The 17,098-nt window shown below is 43.7% G+C and overlaps 1 protein-coding gene across 2 annotated transcripts in view; it reads right to left on the bottom strand.

The window, feature by feature from the left end:
- Positions 1–300: 300 nt before the first annotated feature.
- RHOJ (ras homolog family member J) overlaps positions 301–17,098 on the bottom strand; it is a 60,528-nt gene continuing 43,730 nt past the window's right edge. For both annotated transcript variants that reach the window (XM_041476164.1, XM_041476166.1), the window contains 4 exons: positions 16,231–16,289; positions 10,439–10,603; positions 9,238–9,333; positions 301–7,964 (listed from right to left, as the gene is read on the bottom strand). In XM_041476164.1, the coding sequence (XP_041332098.1) occupies positions 7,818–7,964; positions 9,238–9,333; positions 10,439–10,603; positions 16,231–16,289 (467 nt within the window). In that variant the 3' untranslated portion in view covers positions 301–7,817. The remainder of the gene's footprint in view (positions 7,965–9,237; positions 9,334–10,438; positions 10,604–16,230; positions 16,290–17,098) is intronic.

Consider the following 17,098-nt stretch of genomic DNA (forward strand, 5'->3'; position numbering starts at 1 on the left):
GGCTGTCTTTCCTCATGTAAATTCTTCATCCATGTCTCTGCACTGGAAGACTGGAGGCCAGTCATATTCTTATTTCCAGACCAGCAGGGCTGTCTTTCCTCATGTAAATTCTTCATCACCATAAGCCTTTCACTTTCCCTCCTGACCCTTCCTGCCCTGGCTGCAGGACCACAGGGTGCACAGCTCAACATCTTCCTTACCAATATGTTGATAGGTGTTTTTCCTACCTGGAGCATCCTGCAAGGTGCATGTGATTACCATCTGGGAAAATAAACACAACAGCACACCTCCCCAGAAGGATGCTGTCAAAATACTTTGAAATACATTTATTTTGTTAAAATAAACTATGTACAATAAATGATATTAATGTGCATTACAATATACAGTAATTACATGTTTAAAAGATGATAAACAAAAGAGTACAGAATTATGTGCTCTAAATAGAAAATTAATAATGTTTACATGATTTTTAAACTATGCAGAATGCATTTGCTTGAAAACTGAATTTCCTTGGTTTGAAATTGTTTTGCTTTGAATTCTGAAGATTTGGTTATTCTTTGGAAAAAAGGCATACCACTCAAAAATTAGACATACTGTTTTAGTGCCCATCCTTCGGTTTCACCAGCCCCATATTCCAGCAATATTGCACATAGCAACTTTTAAGAGAGAAAAACTCAGTTGCTCACATCAAGTATGAGCCTCCTTCTCCTAACTGGCTAAAACTTGACTGGTGATGAGTTAGGTCCTGATTTGTGTTGAGGTCATTACATCTGCTTCACAAACTCAATCTGAATAACTTGTTGAACTGTTAGTTTTGAGCATTTCTTAAGGAATAATTTTAAGTATTACTATTAAGTAAGCACAAAAAGAAAGGTATGAAGTGTCCTTGTCTTTGTGTTCTCAGGGGAGCAGAGAATCTCTGTACAGTGAAATTCTTGTATTTGTAGAAGTGCATCAACATCATGACACATTAAACTGGATTCAGTTGTCCTCACACTCCATCTCTCTGCTCCTCTCTGAAGCCTTCTTTGAAGTCCTCCCAGTCTCAAGGTGCTGCGCCACATGTGACTCCACAGAGGCACCTCCCAGCCCATTCACCAGCCTCAATCCATGTTTTTTTGGGGCATCAGGGCCACCACACTATGTCCTCCTCTGTAGCATTTCCCACCTGGCACCCTGGGCTTGGGTCACTTTGGCTTGTGAGTGAAGAAGACTTTGCCAGTGTCTTTCCCCCTCACATAATTTTTTGTTATTGCTTATTAGTAAATTAATATTTACAAGCTTTGGGGAGAGTTTGGGCTCATTTGCTCCATGCTGACAGGGCAGTTCAGTGCCTGCCAGGTCTGTGATGCAGTTGGAGCAGCTGCCTATTTAGTGGAACAATACTGAGAGGGACGGCATGACAGCCACACTCTGGATATGATTTACCCACAAACTGCTTTGACAGACATCAGACAAATTTTTCTGCATCTTGTCAATATGAACAAATGTTGTGTTGGAAGATCTGGAAACTGTAGACTGGTGACAACTATTTACTCTGAATTCATTAACCTCCAATCAAAGTCAAAATTCACCAGAGTTGGTATCAGTGAGAGCTCAAAATGATCTTCACCAAAACCACATCAAACCTGGTGTCCTGAATCCTGAGATGAATTAAGTGACAGCAATGAGTTTAGGGTATTTAAGCAAAGATAACCATATGTCTTGAATATTACACTGTTAATAAAATGTAACTTTCATCTTCAGCTCAGTAGTGGTCGAACTGAAGTGTTTCAGATCCAACCTCCAAAGGTGAGATCAGCAAAGTCTTTGGATGCCCCAACTCCTTTCAGGAGTCCTTAACCAGCAGCCAGAAGGTATAAAGGATTCTTGGACCTGGCTCAGTGTATCTGTGTGCTCAAAGCTTGGTCAGCCAAAATAAAAGGTCAGAAAAGGAGGAAACATAAAGACTCAAACATTTTCCACATTAGTCATGTGGAAAACCCCATTGAAATTTTCCATTGCCTTCATGAGAATTGAAATGAAGCCAGCATAGAGCATCTTTGAAAATCCCACCCTACCATTATAGTTGGAAGCAGCCAAACACTGCATTATGGTCTGTACAATCTGAAAAGGGATGGGGATCCATATTTTCAAAGTTGAAGAGATTTTTCACCACTGACAGCTATTCACATGATTGTTTGCTTGTTGCTCTGGGTTTCTGAACTAATTTTCCTCTTACGATGAGCTTCTGACTCCTTTTGCTATTATGGTGTGGCTCCTGGAAATGCCCAAGAGAACAGAGTTTTGTTCCCATGTTTCTGAAAGCTTTAACTGAAACAAAGAAAAGAGAATTTGAAGACTTTTTGTTGTTGCTGTTCTAGTTAAGGGCGTCCTCTTAACATCTTAAAATGAAATTTATGGTTTAGGATCAAACTGACTAATTGTGGCTCTAGGCCCTGATTTTGCAGCTCTCCCCCGAAGCAGAAGTGATTCTGTTGCATTCATGACTTGGTGATTTTGTCCTGACTTTTTGATGCAAAAATATTTCTATTCCTGTTTTGTTTTGATAGGTGAAGACAGCTGAGATCACAAGCCACTACCAAAATCAGTGGGAGGCTTTTTCCTGCTTTCAGATGGTCTTTATTCACGAGGAGGAAAATAAACATTCGTAGTGGAAATTTGTCTTCATTTTTGCAAAGAGCTCAAATGTGACTAGAAATTATCTGACGTAGGTCACTCCATGCTCACCTCCTGTCACAGCAGATGCTCCTCCAGTCCTATAGAGTTGTGAACCAACAACATGTTCTGTTATTTCCAGATTTTCCTTTTTTAATGTAGGATAAAACAACATTACAGGTCCTCCTCAGGGAAAAAGAAAATACATGGAGAAAGGCATGTGCAGCCACATTCCTACATTTTCCCTCTCTGTTTAACAAATGGTCCCTGGGCCAACGTGAGCATATGGATTGCTTTGTGGGAGTAGACAAATGTGCTTTTAGACAATCCTGGCCTGAGACAGATTGATGCCACTGCAAATTATGTTTAATCCAGATGAGGTTTCCGTGTGGTGAGTCAAGAGGTATTTGCTGTGTTACTTGGGGAAAAAATGTACAGGAAAAAGTCACGGGCTCTAAGCAATGTATAAAAGCAGATGGGCATCTTTCATATATGAATTAAAGGGAGAGATAGGCTGCTCAGGGAAATGATTGAGTCACCAGTCCTGAAGGGATTCAAAAGAACACAGGCCACCACCACTAGAGCAGCTAGCAGAGGTTTTCTGGTAATTAAACTGCAAGGACAGATCACCAGCCTCCCTCATGACCTGAGCAGTGCCAGTGGGATGGAATGAGACATGAACAACTTGGAGACAGTTCCTTGTGAAGAGAGAATGTCTTCAGTATGAGGAGGACTGCCAAAATCTGTCCCTTTAATAAAAGTATTTGGAATAACTTTATTTCATATTAAGATGCAGTGCTATATTTAATTTTGTGTCTATTTTGAATGTTTTGAGAGCTTCAAAAGAGAAAAAAGGTGACAAATATCAACACCAGCTTCAGAAATGATTGTTTAGATTGTCATACTGGACTTGGGGTGAATTTGGTACCTACACAGGGTGTATATCCAGTTGAACAAATGAGAATGGACCTGAGTGGGGTTAGAGCCTTGTTTCTGCATTCTCCCCAACTTTTCAGAGCTCTGGGAGGCACAGGACAAACTGTGAGTTTTTGTGGGATCTCCTTCAAGTCATGCTGGAAGTGGCAGGACTGTCCCAGTTCCACTGTCCTGGTGTTTTCACAGGGCTCTGAGGGGCAGAGGCATCTGTAGGTGGTTTTAATGTGATAACAACTCTCTGATGAATTGAGATCTCTCTCAAATACCTCTAGTATCTCCTTGCAGGGGTTTGCATGAAAATACTTTGGGTACTCTGTTTGAAACTGCAGCTTCAGGTTAAGAACTCTTGGTAGAACAGGAAGGTTTCAGAAGAGGCCAAAGGAGATGAGTTTTACAGGACACAGCAAGTTTCCTGTAAGTTGTGAGTGCTTTTGAAATGACAGCAGACTATTAGCAAAGGCAGCTCTGTCAAGAAAGGCTTTGACATCAGCTGCATTTAGGGGACATTGTCAAATAAGTTCCAGGGATGGTTTCTAACCTTTATGACTCTCCTTAAGAGTGTTCCTTTTAAGGTGAAATTGGGATCTGATTTCTAGCTCATCTCACAGTGAGTAAACCCATCTCCTTTCACCTGGCAGTTCTTTATTGATTTTCTTTCCTTATTACTAATGGTGCTTGAAAAATAACTTGAAGTTTATATCTGTGGCCTTATGCCTGCACTTGCACTATGTCTGGTGTTGTGGTTTTTCTGAAAATAAGCGTTACTGCCTGTTCACACACCATCTGCTGCTTTTAAAAAAGGCATTAGGTATGACTTGCCAGATAGTCAATGACTCTCCTTACATCTGCCTACAATCCCTTTCTAAAGCCTCTTGGCCTGTGCTGTCCCTGCCTCCCCCAAAAAATAGTGTAACAGGGCAGATCCTTGAGAAGTTGCCACATTTCATGGACAGGCGTGCGTACGTAACCTTACACAGGAATAATGTTTATGGCACCTGCATTAAACATGGCTTTTCAAAAAACATTTTTTTCTGCTGGAAGAAAAATTAAAATAAATGGAGTGTAGAGGCTATTTCTCAGCGGGTTGTGACTACTGTCCCTCTCTTGCAGGTCCCGGAATTCAAATTCTGATCAAAATCAGTTTGAAAAACTTGAAATTTTACTGCCTTACAAGCTTGACATGCTCCATTTTGTAAAGAAACCCCTGCTTAGCCCTAACATTTTTGTATGTATATTAACACTTTTCTATCTGCTTCCTCTATGCAAGGATTTGTTCAGGATGCTGTAGTTTAACACATTAGGACAGCAACATTTTAGCTTCTCCATCACCATATGTTTTGTAGGTTATTTCCCTCAAACCACTGCAGTTACATCAGTGCTACAACTTCCCATTTGATTTTTGATTTTACTGCTGATCCTATGTCATTCCATTAAGATTAACAATCACTCCTGGTACTCAGTGGCAGGCAAAAAAAAATTTGGTTATTTGTGGCATTCCCTGCTGCATGCCAGGGTGCTCCATTTCACTTTTCCAGTGCGCTCGTTAGGATGAGCTCAGCTGTCACTCTGGATTTTCTATTTCCTCTATTTCCACATTTTTTGAAGCACTAAGAAAACCAGGCAGCTCCAGCCTGAGCCCTTGCATTGTGCTTCAGCTAAACCAGACTTCACCTTCTTCCACCAGAGACTCATACATCACTCTGCAGCCACCTACATGAGCTAAAATAATCATCCTAATTAATTTCCACTGAAGTAAAAGGCAGCACAGTGCAGATATAATTTCCCTGAAATCTGTTCAAGGCCTTTTTTGTTGTTGTTGTTGTTGTTGTTTCAGTGGACTTCCAGTCATGTTGTAAGCCTAAATATTAATTTATTTAATCCATGCCTAGTTCTCCTCATATCCCTCTAATATATTTTTACACATTATAGTTCAGCTGATAGTGTCTTGTTGAGGTGAACACTCACTGGGGATGGACACAAACTCTGTGGCATGGCATGGACCCCTGCACCTCACTCTGAGCTGGGCTTTAGCAGCCAGGCCCTCTGAAGTAAATGCCTGAGACATAATAAAGCCAAACAGAAAATATGCACAAAAAGTCACCAGCAATGAGTGGAACTTGTCTGTCTCACATATGGCTCAACTGTGTTTTCATCCATGTTTGTGTGCAAGGGGAAAGGGATGGTGAGTGGAAGGCACTGGGTAAAAATAAGAGCAAAGCATTTGCCTCGAGTCTGATGGCTTTGGTCAGAGAGAACTATTGATTTCTACCTGGAAATGTTGTGGGGTGTCAGAGCTGTTTTCTGTAGTGTCCATGGTAAACTGGGGTTGGAATTAGATGATCTTTGAAGTCCCTTCCAACCCAAACCATCCTATAATTGTATGAAATTGAATTAGTGCTGAAGGAGGAGCTCAGATCCATGAGCCTGGTCCTGATGCAGGACTGGGCACTGCACCAAGCTTGTCCCTTCCATGTGCCCTGGGTGCCGTTCCCATGGTCCTGTTGCAGTCACTCTGGCCAACACCAGGTCTGGAGTTGCCTGGTTTGTCTGGTGACAGGAATGTTCTCAGTCAGGACACTGTGATTCCCAAGGGGAGAGGGCTGCCAGTCTCCTGGGATGGGGTGCAGAGGGGAGCAGGGCCCATGCCCCTGGGCTGGCACTGTTGTCCCACTGCTGTCACTTGTTCCTTCCCGGCACTCCTGGACACGCTGGCTACAGACACAGCTTCTGCAAGGAGTTACATCTCAAATCTGTGTGTGCTGGTGCTGGGATTTCCTGCTTGGGGAATGAAATCCAGGACAAGACAGTCTTGTGGCACTGCCAGGGTACCCAGAGGCAGCTGCAAGGAACAAGACACCCTTGAGTTCACCTCTGAGTGTCTGTGTGCTGCAATGTGCAAAGCTGCAGGGTCCTGGGACAGGCTTTAGTGACAAGGCACAATTTCCCCAGCAGGAAGGGGAGGTCACAGGAGCTTTCCTTCCCCTGCGGGCTGGGCTTCCCATCTCCATGCTGTTGGCTGCAGCCCATCAGCTGCCACTCGTGGAAAAGTCCACTCCTGAGGGCTGTGGAACAGAACTCTCTGTGGAGATGGAAAAATGGGAGCAGAGAGACAAGAAACGAATAGGAGGAGGGAGGCTACAAAAAGTCAACAAGTTCACAACTCCACTTTGATGAGGTTTTTTACAGAAATACTTCATTAAAAAAGGATAATTTTAAGGCAATTGGATCACCTCAAAGCGCTTAAAGTCAGTATGACCTTTGGCTTTTTTTTTTCTATTATTGGCTGTTGGGTGAGATGTAGAAATCCAGCTGATCTGTAAGGTAAATTCTCAGTTGCCATGGCAATATGCCTCGTTCTTGTTCTCAGTTGGAAGAGAGATTGTTCCATGCTGCTATTTCATGTCTAGGGAAACATTCTTTGGTGGCAGAATTTCTTTGTTCCAGTACATTAATACTACAACTCTGTGCTTCCTTTCCCAGCTTAAGGAAACATGGCTCAGCCTGAACATTCTTCTGTAAAAATACAGTTATTTGCATTTTTTTTTTCAGTTGTAAGAACATTCCTTGAGTCTGGAGGTAAATGTTGATCCGTTTGATAGCTTGGGTGCAGCAACATCCTGATGCTGTGAAGTTTCACCATTAAGTGAAAAAAAACTGGAATCACTCCACCTTTGCTTCCATGTGGTTTGAACAAACTAAAGTATCTCCTGAACAAGCAAGTCTTGTAAAAGAAAAGCAATTTTAAAGTACATCCTATCTATAGCGTATATCTTACATATTAGATTTCTACAGATCTCCATGTGCTTTCAGTCAATTCAGATTCAATTCCTAAGGACTGCAAATTCCTAATTTGGATCAATTCTTACTTAAGGCCACAAAAGGAGTTTCTCCTGTTTCTTTTTCTGTCTTTAGCTCTTTGTTTTGTCACAAGCCACCTTCACCTTATTCCTAAGGTGGGGAGCCAAGCAGGCATCCTGGTTTCTGTTGGTGCAGTCTGCAGCAGTGGGAACAGGCTGCAAAACAGCTCTGGAGGGTTAGGAAAGCACAGAGACAGGAGATGGCCAAGGGTGATACAGCTTGGAGGTTTCACAGCATGGAGAGCTCCTATATTTGGGTAAGAAGGACCCTTTTCTGGTCACGCTCCCCGTTTCAGTTGTGTGTGACCTTCATTGCCTTTCTAACCTGCTTGGTTTCACTGAACTCAGCTGGCTTCCCAGGGGACGTCACACAAGGGTGCAGCACCTGTGGCACTTTGCACAGCGCTTCTTCTTCTTCTTGGGGTGGAAAATGGTCATGATTGCCTCGTCAAAGACAGTCTTAAGGCCTTTCTGTGTGAGTGCTGAGCACTCCAGATAGCACTGGGCTCCAATCTGAAAGAGAGGAGGGAAAATGAGAGTGAGTATCCACTGTTGGGAGACACAGAGTGATGCTGTTCCAGCATCTTTCTATGTCAGACCATTTCTCTGTTTTGTATCTGGCTGCCTGTGGGGTGAAGGGACAAGTTCATGTGGTCATCCTGAGGAATCAGCATCAACAGGAGTATCTGACCACATGGGGGTGAATGGCTGCAGGAATTCCCTGCAGACCCTCCAGAGACAGGGCTGCACTCACGTGGAGGGCTGGACCAGGAGCTTGGCCTCCTGCCTGTGCAGCTGGGGAGGCTTCTGAGGAAATCTTGGGCTGTAGCTGAACCCCTTCACACACTTGGCTCTTCTCCCCTGAACTGTCACTCTTGTGTCCTGACTCCCCCAGTCCCTGGGAGCTGCTACCGGGGAGGGCTTCCAGCTGGTTTCTGGGAGTGGGGAAGCATCATTTTGAGATAGGAACTCCTGGATATGCTGGCATGACACAAGCACCCACAGAGGTCTGGGAAAGCAGCCTCAGCTTGTTCAGCAATCTTGAGGCTTATTCAGCTTGTTCTGCTCATGGATGCTTTTATTTTGAGGGCCAGGCACAGTAATAGCACCTGCAGCATAAAAGAGGACAAGGCCAGGATCCAGAATCCTGCACCCCAGGGCTTGGGGAGTGTTTCTAACCCTCTGCCTTTCCAGAAGAAATGTACAATCACACAGAAACTTTGGGAACACCTTTTCTGCCGCCTGAAGTGCAATGGATGTGGGAATCCAGCTGTCTTTGCTTTTGTGAGGGATAGGGAGGAGTTTAACAGGAGGTGTCTTGATTGCAGAGAGGGGTTTGCCACATGCATCACCTAGCAGAACCCTGAGCAAGAAACACTTGACTTAGATAAAACAGGCAGTAAAATCTGTTTTGATGCCCATTTGCCACCTGCTGCCCTGTGTTCCTCCATGCTTTTCTTAGAGCTTGGTCATGGCACCTGCCAGAGATCAGAAGTGTTTGGACCATTCTCTCTGACACATGGTGTGATTTTTGGGGTTGTCATGTGCATGCCCAGGAGCTGGACTGATTGACCCTTTTGAGTCCCTTCCCACTCAGGATATTCTGTGTTCCTACTGACGCTGCAGCAGAAGTGCAGGCTCAGGGGTCACAAGGGGTCCAGCCTGTTTGAACAGAGGCTCCGATCTCTGCCTGGGGCCAAGGAGCCTTGGGGGAGCCTTGAAGGAAAGAAACCCAGAGGAAAGCTGTGATCAGTCAGCCTCATGTGGCGTCAGAAGAAGCTGTTACCTCCTTTGCCAGCTTCACTCCATGCTCATAGGTGAGTGGTTTCTCCTTCATGTAAAGCAGCCGCGCCAAAGTTTTGGGATCATCCCGGAGGTCAATCTAGTGCAAAGTACACAAAATCTGTGCTGTAATTCTTGAGGCAGATACTCATGGCTTTACATCAGGGCATCTTTATCACTCCTCAACCCAGGTGATACTTCAGAAATGAATTGCACATTTATTTATCTTTTTATTTTTTAATTTTTTTTTCAATTTACCATGAATTAGTTCTCCTTTGCAGATTATTGGGCCCCAGCTCAGATGGGTGTGGTACAGGAAAGACCCCCACTGGTAGGGGAAGCTGCTGCAACCCTGCACTGGATCACCCAAACCCCACCTTGACAGGCCAGACAGACTCAGCTCAGTCTGACTTGAAACAAAATCCTTTGTTTCCACAGGAAACATCAAAGTGAAGTATTCTGTCATTTCAAACCTGTCCATTTTCAGACTGTGTGATTCAAAGGATAATGCTTTTATTTTTAAATGGGTGTTTTAAATTATTCCATTATAGAAAACAAAGCCATTGTTTGAATTATTTGCCTTTCCTGTGGCATGAAGACTTTGGTTTTGACCAGAATTTGATCTGTTTCTTTAATTTGGCTTAGGTTACTGTCCAGTGCTCTGACATTTTCCATGTGGTTATATCCCTACCCTCACAGTCTCTATCCTCTCTGTGCCTTGGTAACAAACCCATCTTTAAGGCATTTTTATTTGATTGACAGATTAATAGATTTTGCGGCCAAAATAAAGGGTTTGATCATTCAGTCTGACAGTCACTGTAACACAAGCAGGATGGTGAGTCACCAGTTGTAATGTTGATGCAAAAGCATGAAGGGAGGCTACTTCCTTCCCATGGTATTTAGCTGATTACTCCCATTCTTAAAATTTAGTTTGAAGTTTAGCTTCATCTTCTAGCCACAAACTTTGATGGTTTTTTTTCCTCCTCATTTGAGACCTGTATGAAAACTTTTCTCCCTATAGTTATTTGTGAAACATTAATATACATTTGAATAAAAAGATGGGATGAGCTTTGCCAGTCTGGACACCTGCACGTTGGATTCCTTTCCCAGTCCCTGAAATTTCCTCTAATGGGAAAATCTGGCTGGAAAAAAATTTCCTATGAATTAAATAGGAAACCTTTCCAGATGCTCAGGAGAAGCTTTACCTGTGTTCCTATGAGGACATAAGGCACATTGGGCATGCAGACTTTCAGCTCAGGCACCCACTCCTCCTGCACGTTGTGGTAGGAGGCAGGATTCACCACGGAGAAGCAGATCAGGAACACGTCTGTGTTGGGGTAGGACAGGGGTCTCAGCTGGTTGTAATCCTCCTGCCAGGGGACAACAACAAGAGTGTCACAAGGAGGGGATGACTGAAAGGGAGGGTGTCACGTTGGGTTTGATGAAGTGGCCAGCACTGTCCCTACTTGTCGCTTTAAGACATGAAATAAAACATGCACACTGGGATTTCTAAGGTAAAAAGAAGGGAAGTTTATTTTCTGACTGTAACATTTATAGATTTTTTAAAAGTGACAGTGGATTGGAGGAGGACAGTGCCACCGCTCCAATGACACTGGACAAGACAGCAGTCTATCAATTTTTTTTCCTCCAGGAGGAATGTAAAAACAATAATTATTTTCATAAAGTGTGTGAGAAAGTTCATTACAAGAATGTAAACATCAGAAGACTTAGAAGAATTTAGAAGAACAGGGTGACATACTCATTCACGCTTCTAAGCTCCAGGTGGCTGCTGGAGGTGGGGGGAACTATCCCTCACAGGACAAGGATGCTGATTTATCAGCATTTTACCAAAAAGAGCTGAAAATGCTCCATCTCTGGAAGTGCTCAAAGCCATATTGGATGGCTGTGAGTAACCTGGTCTAGTGAAAAGTGTCCCTATCCCTGGTGGGGTGTGTGTGTGTGAAATTAGATAATTTTGAAGGTCCCTTCCACCTCAATCATCCTGTGACTGTGTGAACAAGTCTTGTTTGTGTTATCTGTGGAGATGGTGGTGCAGAAGGTGATGCTGAGCAGTCCTGCAGGGTGCACAGCAGTGTGCCAGCTGGCAGAGGACACTCATCCTGGAAGCAAAAAGCAGAGCAAATCCAGCCTGCAGTACCTGGGTACTCACTGTGGGTGATTTAGAGTTTCCACAGGCCACGGATGGTGGCAGGAGGGATGTTTTCTCCATGGGCTAGTGGTGAAGAAGGTGAATTTTCAAACACTTGAATCACAGCTGCGATATGTCATAAGCTGGCTTTGATAGCTGAGTTTCAAGGAAGAATTTAGGTCTGTTTTCAGGCTTGAGAAGCTGAGAGCAAGCAGAGGTCTTGCAAGCCATGTGAAAGGGATAGCCTGGCTCTTTCTGACAGTGGGAGCATTTGTAGCTGTGTCTGGTGGGTACTATTCAATGAAACCTCTTAGGAAACTTCAGTGCAATGAAACAGATGCTTTTTAGAGGGGATACATCTGTTCCAAAGGCTTTTTTAGGGGTTCCAGAATTTAAAAAGGGGAAAGGAACACAAAGTTGAAGTGTGGGAAACAATAATACATGCTGCTGTCAAGCCTGACTGCGATGTAGATCTGCAGTTTATAGTTTCTGCATTCTGGACAAGTCTCAAATCTCTACAGTCTGGTCACTTTTGGCTATAACTGTGTGAAAACTCAACTGGTGTGATTTGCTTTGCAGATACAGACTAGTTAATGAAAGGAAATAAGGCTGATAAAAGGGGGGGAAAAAGACACCTGGGTGCTGTTTCTCAGACTCAAGAACATTTATTTTAGGCAGGAAAAACCCACATTAGAGGCAGGAACAATGCAAGATGCTACCTGTCCTGCAGGGGAAAGTGATGCAGGACTGTATCAGTGTCAGAACAGATGATGTTTTAGTGCAGGCTTACTTCTGCCTTGCTTTGATTGGGTCAACAAATGAGAGGACTTAAATTGTGAAGTGAGACTGGCAAATCACCTTTCTGAAGTCTCTTTTTTGCTGACTATATGCTAATAAGTTGGTGCAGACTACTTCTGAATCAACACTACTTTCCAAAATATACCAATGAATTACTCAAAACTAGTTTGCACCGTTTCTAAAAAAATCCCCAAAAATTTAATTATTTATTCTGAAAGGAAGCATGAGCCCAAATTTAGCTCTGTGTCATGAAAGAGAAGTTTTAAAAAAACCATCGTAAAACACAAACCGAATGTTTTGTTTTGTCTAACTGGATGTTTATTGTCCCAAACCCACTCTGACAGGAAGAATAAATTCTCATTTACTACTTCCAGCCCTCACAGCCACGATATTTGGGGTAAAACCAGAGTATTTTTCAAGTGGCATAACTGTGTCTTTCCAGTGGCATAGAAAGATCTGAAGAAGGATTTACAGGAGGAGGTGTTTGGATGCATCACATCCCAAGAAAGTGGATTCTCTACATTCAAGGAATAGCAGGAAAAAACCCCTCAGTGATGTTTGTGGGTACACAGCGATGCAGTTCACGAAGAAGCAAAGTCAGTGACAGGAGATTTATCCAAGGCTCTGGAGACAGCAGCCAGCTCCCAGCAGAGGTTAATAGAGACAAAGTGGATGCCAAGATGATGGGATAAGCAGAGAAATTGCGTTGTAGAGACAGTTTTATGTGGATGCTGTGGGTTAGGAAAGCCTGGCCTGATTATGGGACATTATTTGCAGCCAGAACATCAAACCTGAGGTTGATTGTGGCACAGCCACCTCGGGCTGGCACCGGCTGCTGGGCAAAGAGCCTTTCTGTGCTTTTGGTTTAGCTCCTGAGCCAGCCACGTGGTGGCAGCAAGCCTCAAGGAATGCTCATCTAGGAGTTTTTGGGAAGAAATTGGCTAAATATAGCAATTTTCAATATTCCAGACGTGCATATTTAGAAGGGCTGGGACTTACTGTACCATTAAAACTACAGATTAAAACCATGAGTGCTCTGCTTGGCTGCGACAGCTCCAGGAGCACGCATTTAATTTCATTTTCCTTGTTCCTTCCGAAGCCCTAGAAAATCCTTTTTCAGGAAGAGGATTCCTGATTTGAGCTACTAGCACAGAGCATTATATAAGTTGTAAGCAGGGACGGCCATGCATCTCATAGCAGAGGTCTCACCTCCAACCAGGGCACATGGGATTTTTCACAGACAGATTAAAACACAAATATCATGGATAAGAGTCATCTGAGCTCCTGTACATGAACAGGATCCTCCAGACCACATCAGACAAGGACCTCCTCTCTGTACCATAAAATAAAATAAAATGAAATAAAAAAAATAAAATAAAATAAAATAAAATAAAATAAAATAAAATAAAATAAAACCTTACCATGGACCTTTAGAAAAACAGCCCTACTGGGTCATTTCTCCTTCAGAGATGGTCAGCCACACAAATAATGTAAAAAAAGAGACTGAACATTTGCATGGGTATGGGGCCCATCCAGGGAGGGCTGCTGTAACAGGTGACAGTCAAGTTTGGGAAGGGACTTGAGTCCTTGTGGGCTTGGGCTCTGGCTGATCAATAATTTATTTTTATTTATTTATTTTCCCAGCTCGTGCTTGCATTGTGCTGCCTGCTATTTAGGGAGCTCGAGGCTTCCCACTTAACATTGCCTGGCCACTGGTTTGGCCTGGAAATGCCAGTGCCAGACCTGGCCCTGCTGAGTTATTTGCCTGTAACTTGCCAGGACCAAGTCCAGTTGGTGCTGCTCCCTTCCCTCCACCTCAGACATCAGCTCAGCAGTGTTTGGGCCACAAAAATGCAGCAGAATTGGCTTTTTTTGTTTTGTTTTGTTTTTATGTTGTTGCTGTGCTGATCTCTTGTACATTCTGCTAAAGCATTTTGCACCTGAGTCCAGCCCAGCAAAAAGACCACAGTTTTTTCCTCCTAGGACCATTTGTGCCAGGGATACAGAAAGCCAGATACCTCAAATCTGGGGTCTCTGCCAGCTCTCCCTTCAGGCTGACAGAGGGTCCTGCTGCAGGAGTACATTTTTCAATTGTTATTTCATTCGCATATGTTTTATAGCATCGCAGTGTCAAGGGCTATTTCTGGCTATGACTTCACACTGATGCCTTTGGAAAGCCACACAGCACAAGGAGAAGGAGGGAGGAAACAACCCAGATGATCTGTTGTTATAACTGGAGCATGTGGGAAGCATCATCCCTCCAGCCTTCACGGGGACAATCCAGTCATCAAGGGCTGATTCACTCTCTGAGCTCTGGCTAGATGGCCACGTCCTCTGGAGCAGGGTTTGGAAGGGACCTGAGCTTGGTGAGCTAGAAAAAGGGTTTGGAGGCAGGTGGTGAACTGTCTAGTTTGAAGCAGGGGATGGCAAAATAATGAGGAATGGATGGAGGGGTGAGGCTTGTCAAAGAGAGAGCTGAGTGTTCCTTCTGTCTCAGGAGGACAAATGAGAGGAGGTGTTGCTGCGGAAATGGGTGGCAGGTGGAACTGTCAGCCCTACAAACAAGTAGGAATATTAAGGCACGGGGTGAAAACTGACTGGGAACTGAATATAACTCCAGTCTGGCTTGCAAAGGCTTGCAGGGCTGATGGATCGTGGCACAGGCTCTGAGCTCTGTGAACACAGAATAAAAGACTGAACAGGATTTGGACATGGGGCAAGGGCTTGGGCCATATTTTGGGATTGGCTTTTGAATCATCTGTTTGCACCATGTGGATAAGAAAGATGTGTGGTCCGTAAGGGCCACCAAAGCAGCTAAGACTGATGCTGCCTACAGAAACATGTTAAGAATAAAATTAAAGAAAGTGAAACCCAAAGCATCAAAGCCCCAGTTCTGCTGAGTGCAGGTTTTTCTGGAAGTGACAGTCTGTTCTGCTGGGGGTTTTTGATCTCTCTGCATAGTGCTGCAAAGTATATTCTGCCAGAAGTGGCCTTTTGCAGACACGAGGGTCTCCTTCTGCACTGTTTGTGCCTTTCCTAGCAGTCAGTCATGGCCAAACCTGTACAGCCAAGAAGAGGTGAAAGCAAAGCCCTGCATCCAGGGCTGCTGGAACACAGAGGGAGTGAAACAAGTTCCCAAATCTGCTTTCTCTCCCACTGGCTTCAGTGTCAGCTATGACTGGAGGAGCTGGTGGATGTGGGTTATAACATTCCCAGTCTGTGAGGAACCTGGAACTTCCTCCCTCTGCTCTCAGCAGATGAGTTTTTGCAAGGTTTCTGTGCAGACTATGTCCCTTTATTTTGTCACTCACTGACATTTGAAGTCAGGGGATGGAAATTTCACCACAAAAAATGAATTACTCCCTGTACTTCCTTCTGTCCTTCTCCTGGCAGAGCAAAGCAGTGAGAAATAACTTATCCTCCTTTCCATGTAGGTGAAATTATTCTGCAAGCTTTGAGTGCAATCACACCATATCAGAGTGTGGACAGTGGAAACAGCAAGAGAATTCTAAATGTAAGTAAGCATGGGATACAGACTCTCTTGTAATGGACACCCTTGTCCTGGGAGAAGAATGTTGGGATGTTGGAATGGATGCAAATCTGGCTGGGTTACCACTTAAAAAGTCAACAGCTGGTGACTGATGCTGAATTATACCAGTTTTCTGATCTTGAAAATGGGAATTATTCTCTGTATCTTCAATGCCACCATGTGGTGAAGGTAAGAAAACACTGATTACACAAAACATCATATTTGCAGTAGGAGGTGGATATATGGGGGGTTGCACAGCCTCATCAGGCTTTGTTTTTTTTGATTAGGCAAGACACAGTCTTAGGGATGAGTGTATTTGTGTGCATTTTACTGCTGAAACAGAATGGAAACAAAAGGAAGAAGGTCAGCAGTTTAACCATTACAACTCAAACCTGATTGTTATTATTTGTGAAAAAACCCCCAGCAAACTCCACAAACATTATGAACAACAAACCCCAGTGCATGATAGTAACAAACAAACCATGGGGAAGGAAAATGATAAATGTTTTGCCGTCCTTTACCTGTCCTGCAGTGTCATAAAGCCCCAGCAAGTGTTGTTGTCCTCCCACAGTCACGGTTACTGGAAGAGAGAAACAAGAAATGCTGTTTATGCACAGGCCAGTGGCCTCATTTTGATGTGTTTTAGTCTCAAAATGCTGATAGACACATCAGCACGGGTCCTCCGTTGAGCATCCTGAACCCAGCCCATCTATACAACCCAAACTGAAGGCAAACAAAAGCAAATCCTTTATACCAAAATCTTATTTCTGTACAGACAGCCAAGGGTGATGAGCTGCACACACTGCTGCCATCAGGGTCCAGAGAGAGGGGGACTTTTGCCTGTCTCTGCAGCCACCAAATGAACATCCTGGGCTTGAAAGCACAGGATTCCTGCCTCCCCACCATGGGCATTGGGGTGGGTTGGTCATGGATCATTGGGAGGGTCTTTTATTATTTTATTTCTTCCAGGCTGTGAAATGATGAAGCATTTGGCAGTGGCTGGTGTTTAGTGGGTCTCACTGGAGGTGCAGCTGTCCTGCCCTGTGCCATCACAGCTGAAGGGCAGTGTTTAGTATCTGGGCCTATGTGGTGGATGATTTGAAGAACAGGAAGGAAGAGAATATTGAATATTTTCAGGGATTCTGTTGTAAATGAAGGAAAGCTTAGTTTGTTGATCACATCCAGCATATTTACTCCTTTAGCAGAAATCACGTTGAACTTCATTTTGAACCCACTGACAAATTTTGACATTGACAAAAATATTTTCTCATTGCCTTTGGATGAACCCCATTATTAGCTGATTCCTGTAACCAGTGTTATTTCTTGTAAAGGACATGATCTGGGTTAATGACATTTATTTAACCAGTTAATCTGCTTGAATCATTACTA

The sequence above is a fragment of the Pyrgilauda ruficollis genome, unplaced genomic scaffold (genome assembly GCF_017590135.1).
Source record: "Pyrgilauda ruficollis isolate IOZ18807 unplaced genomic scaffold, ASM1759013v1 scaffold38, whole genome shotgun sequence".
Taxonomy (NCBI): domain Eukaryota; kingdom Metazoa; phylum Chordata; class Aves; order Passeriformes; family Passeridae; genus Pyrgilauda; species Pyrgilauda ruficollis.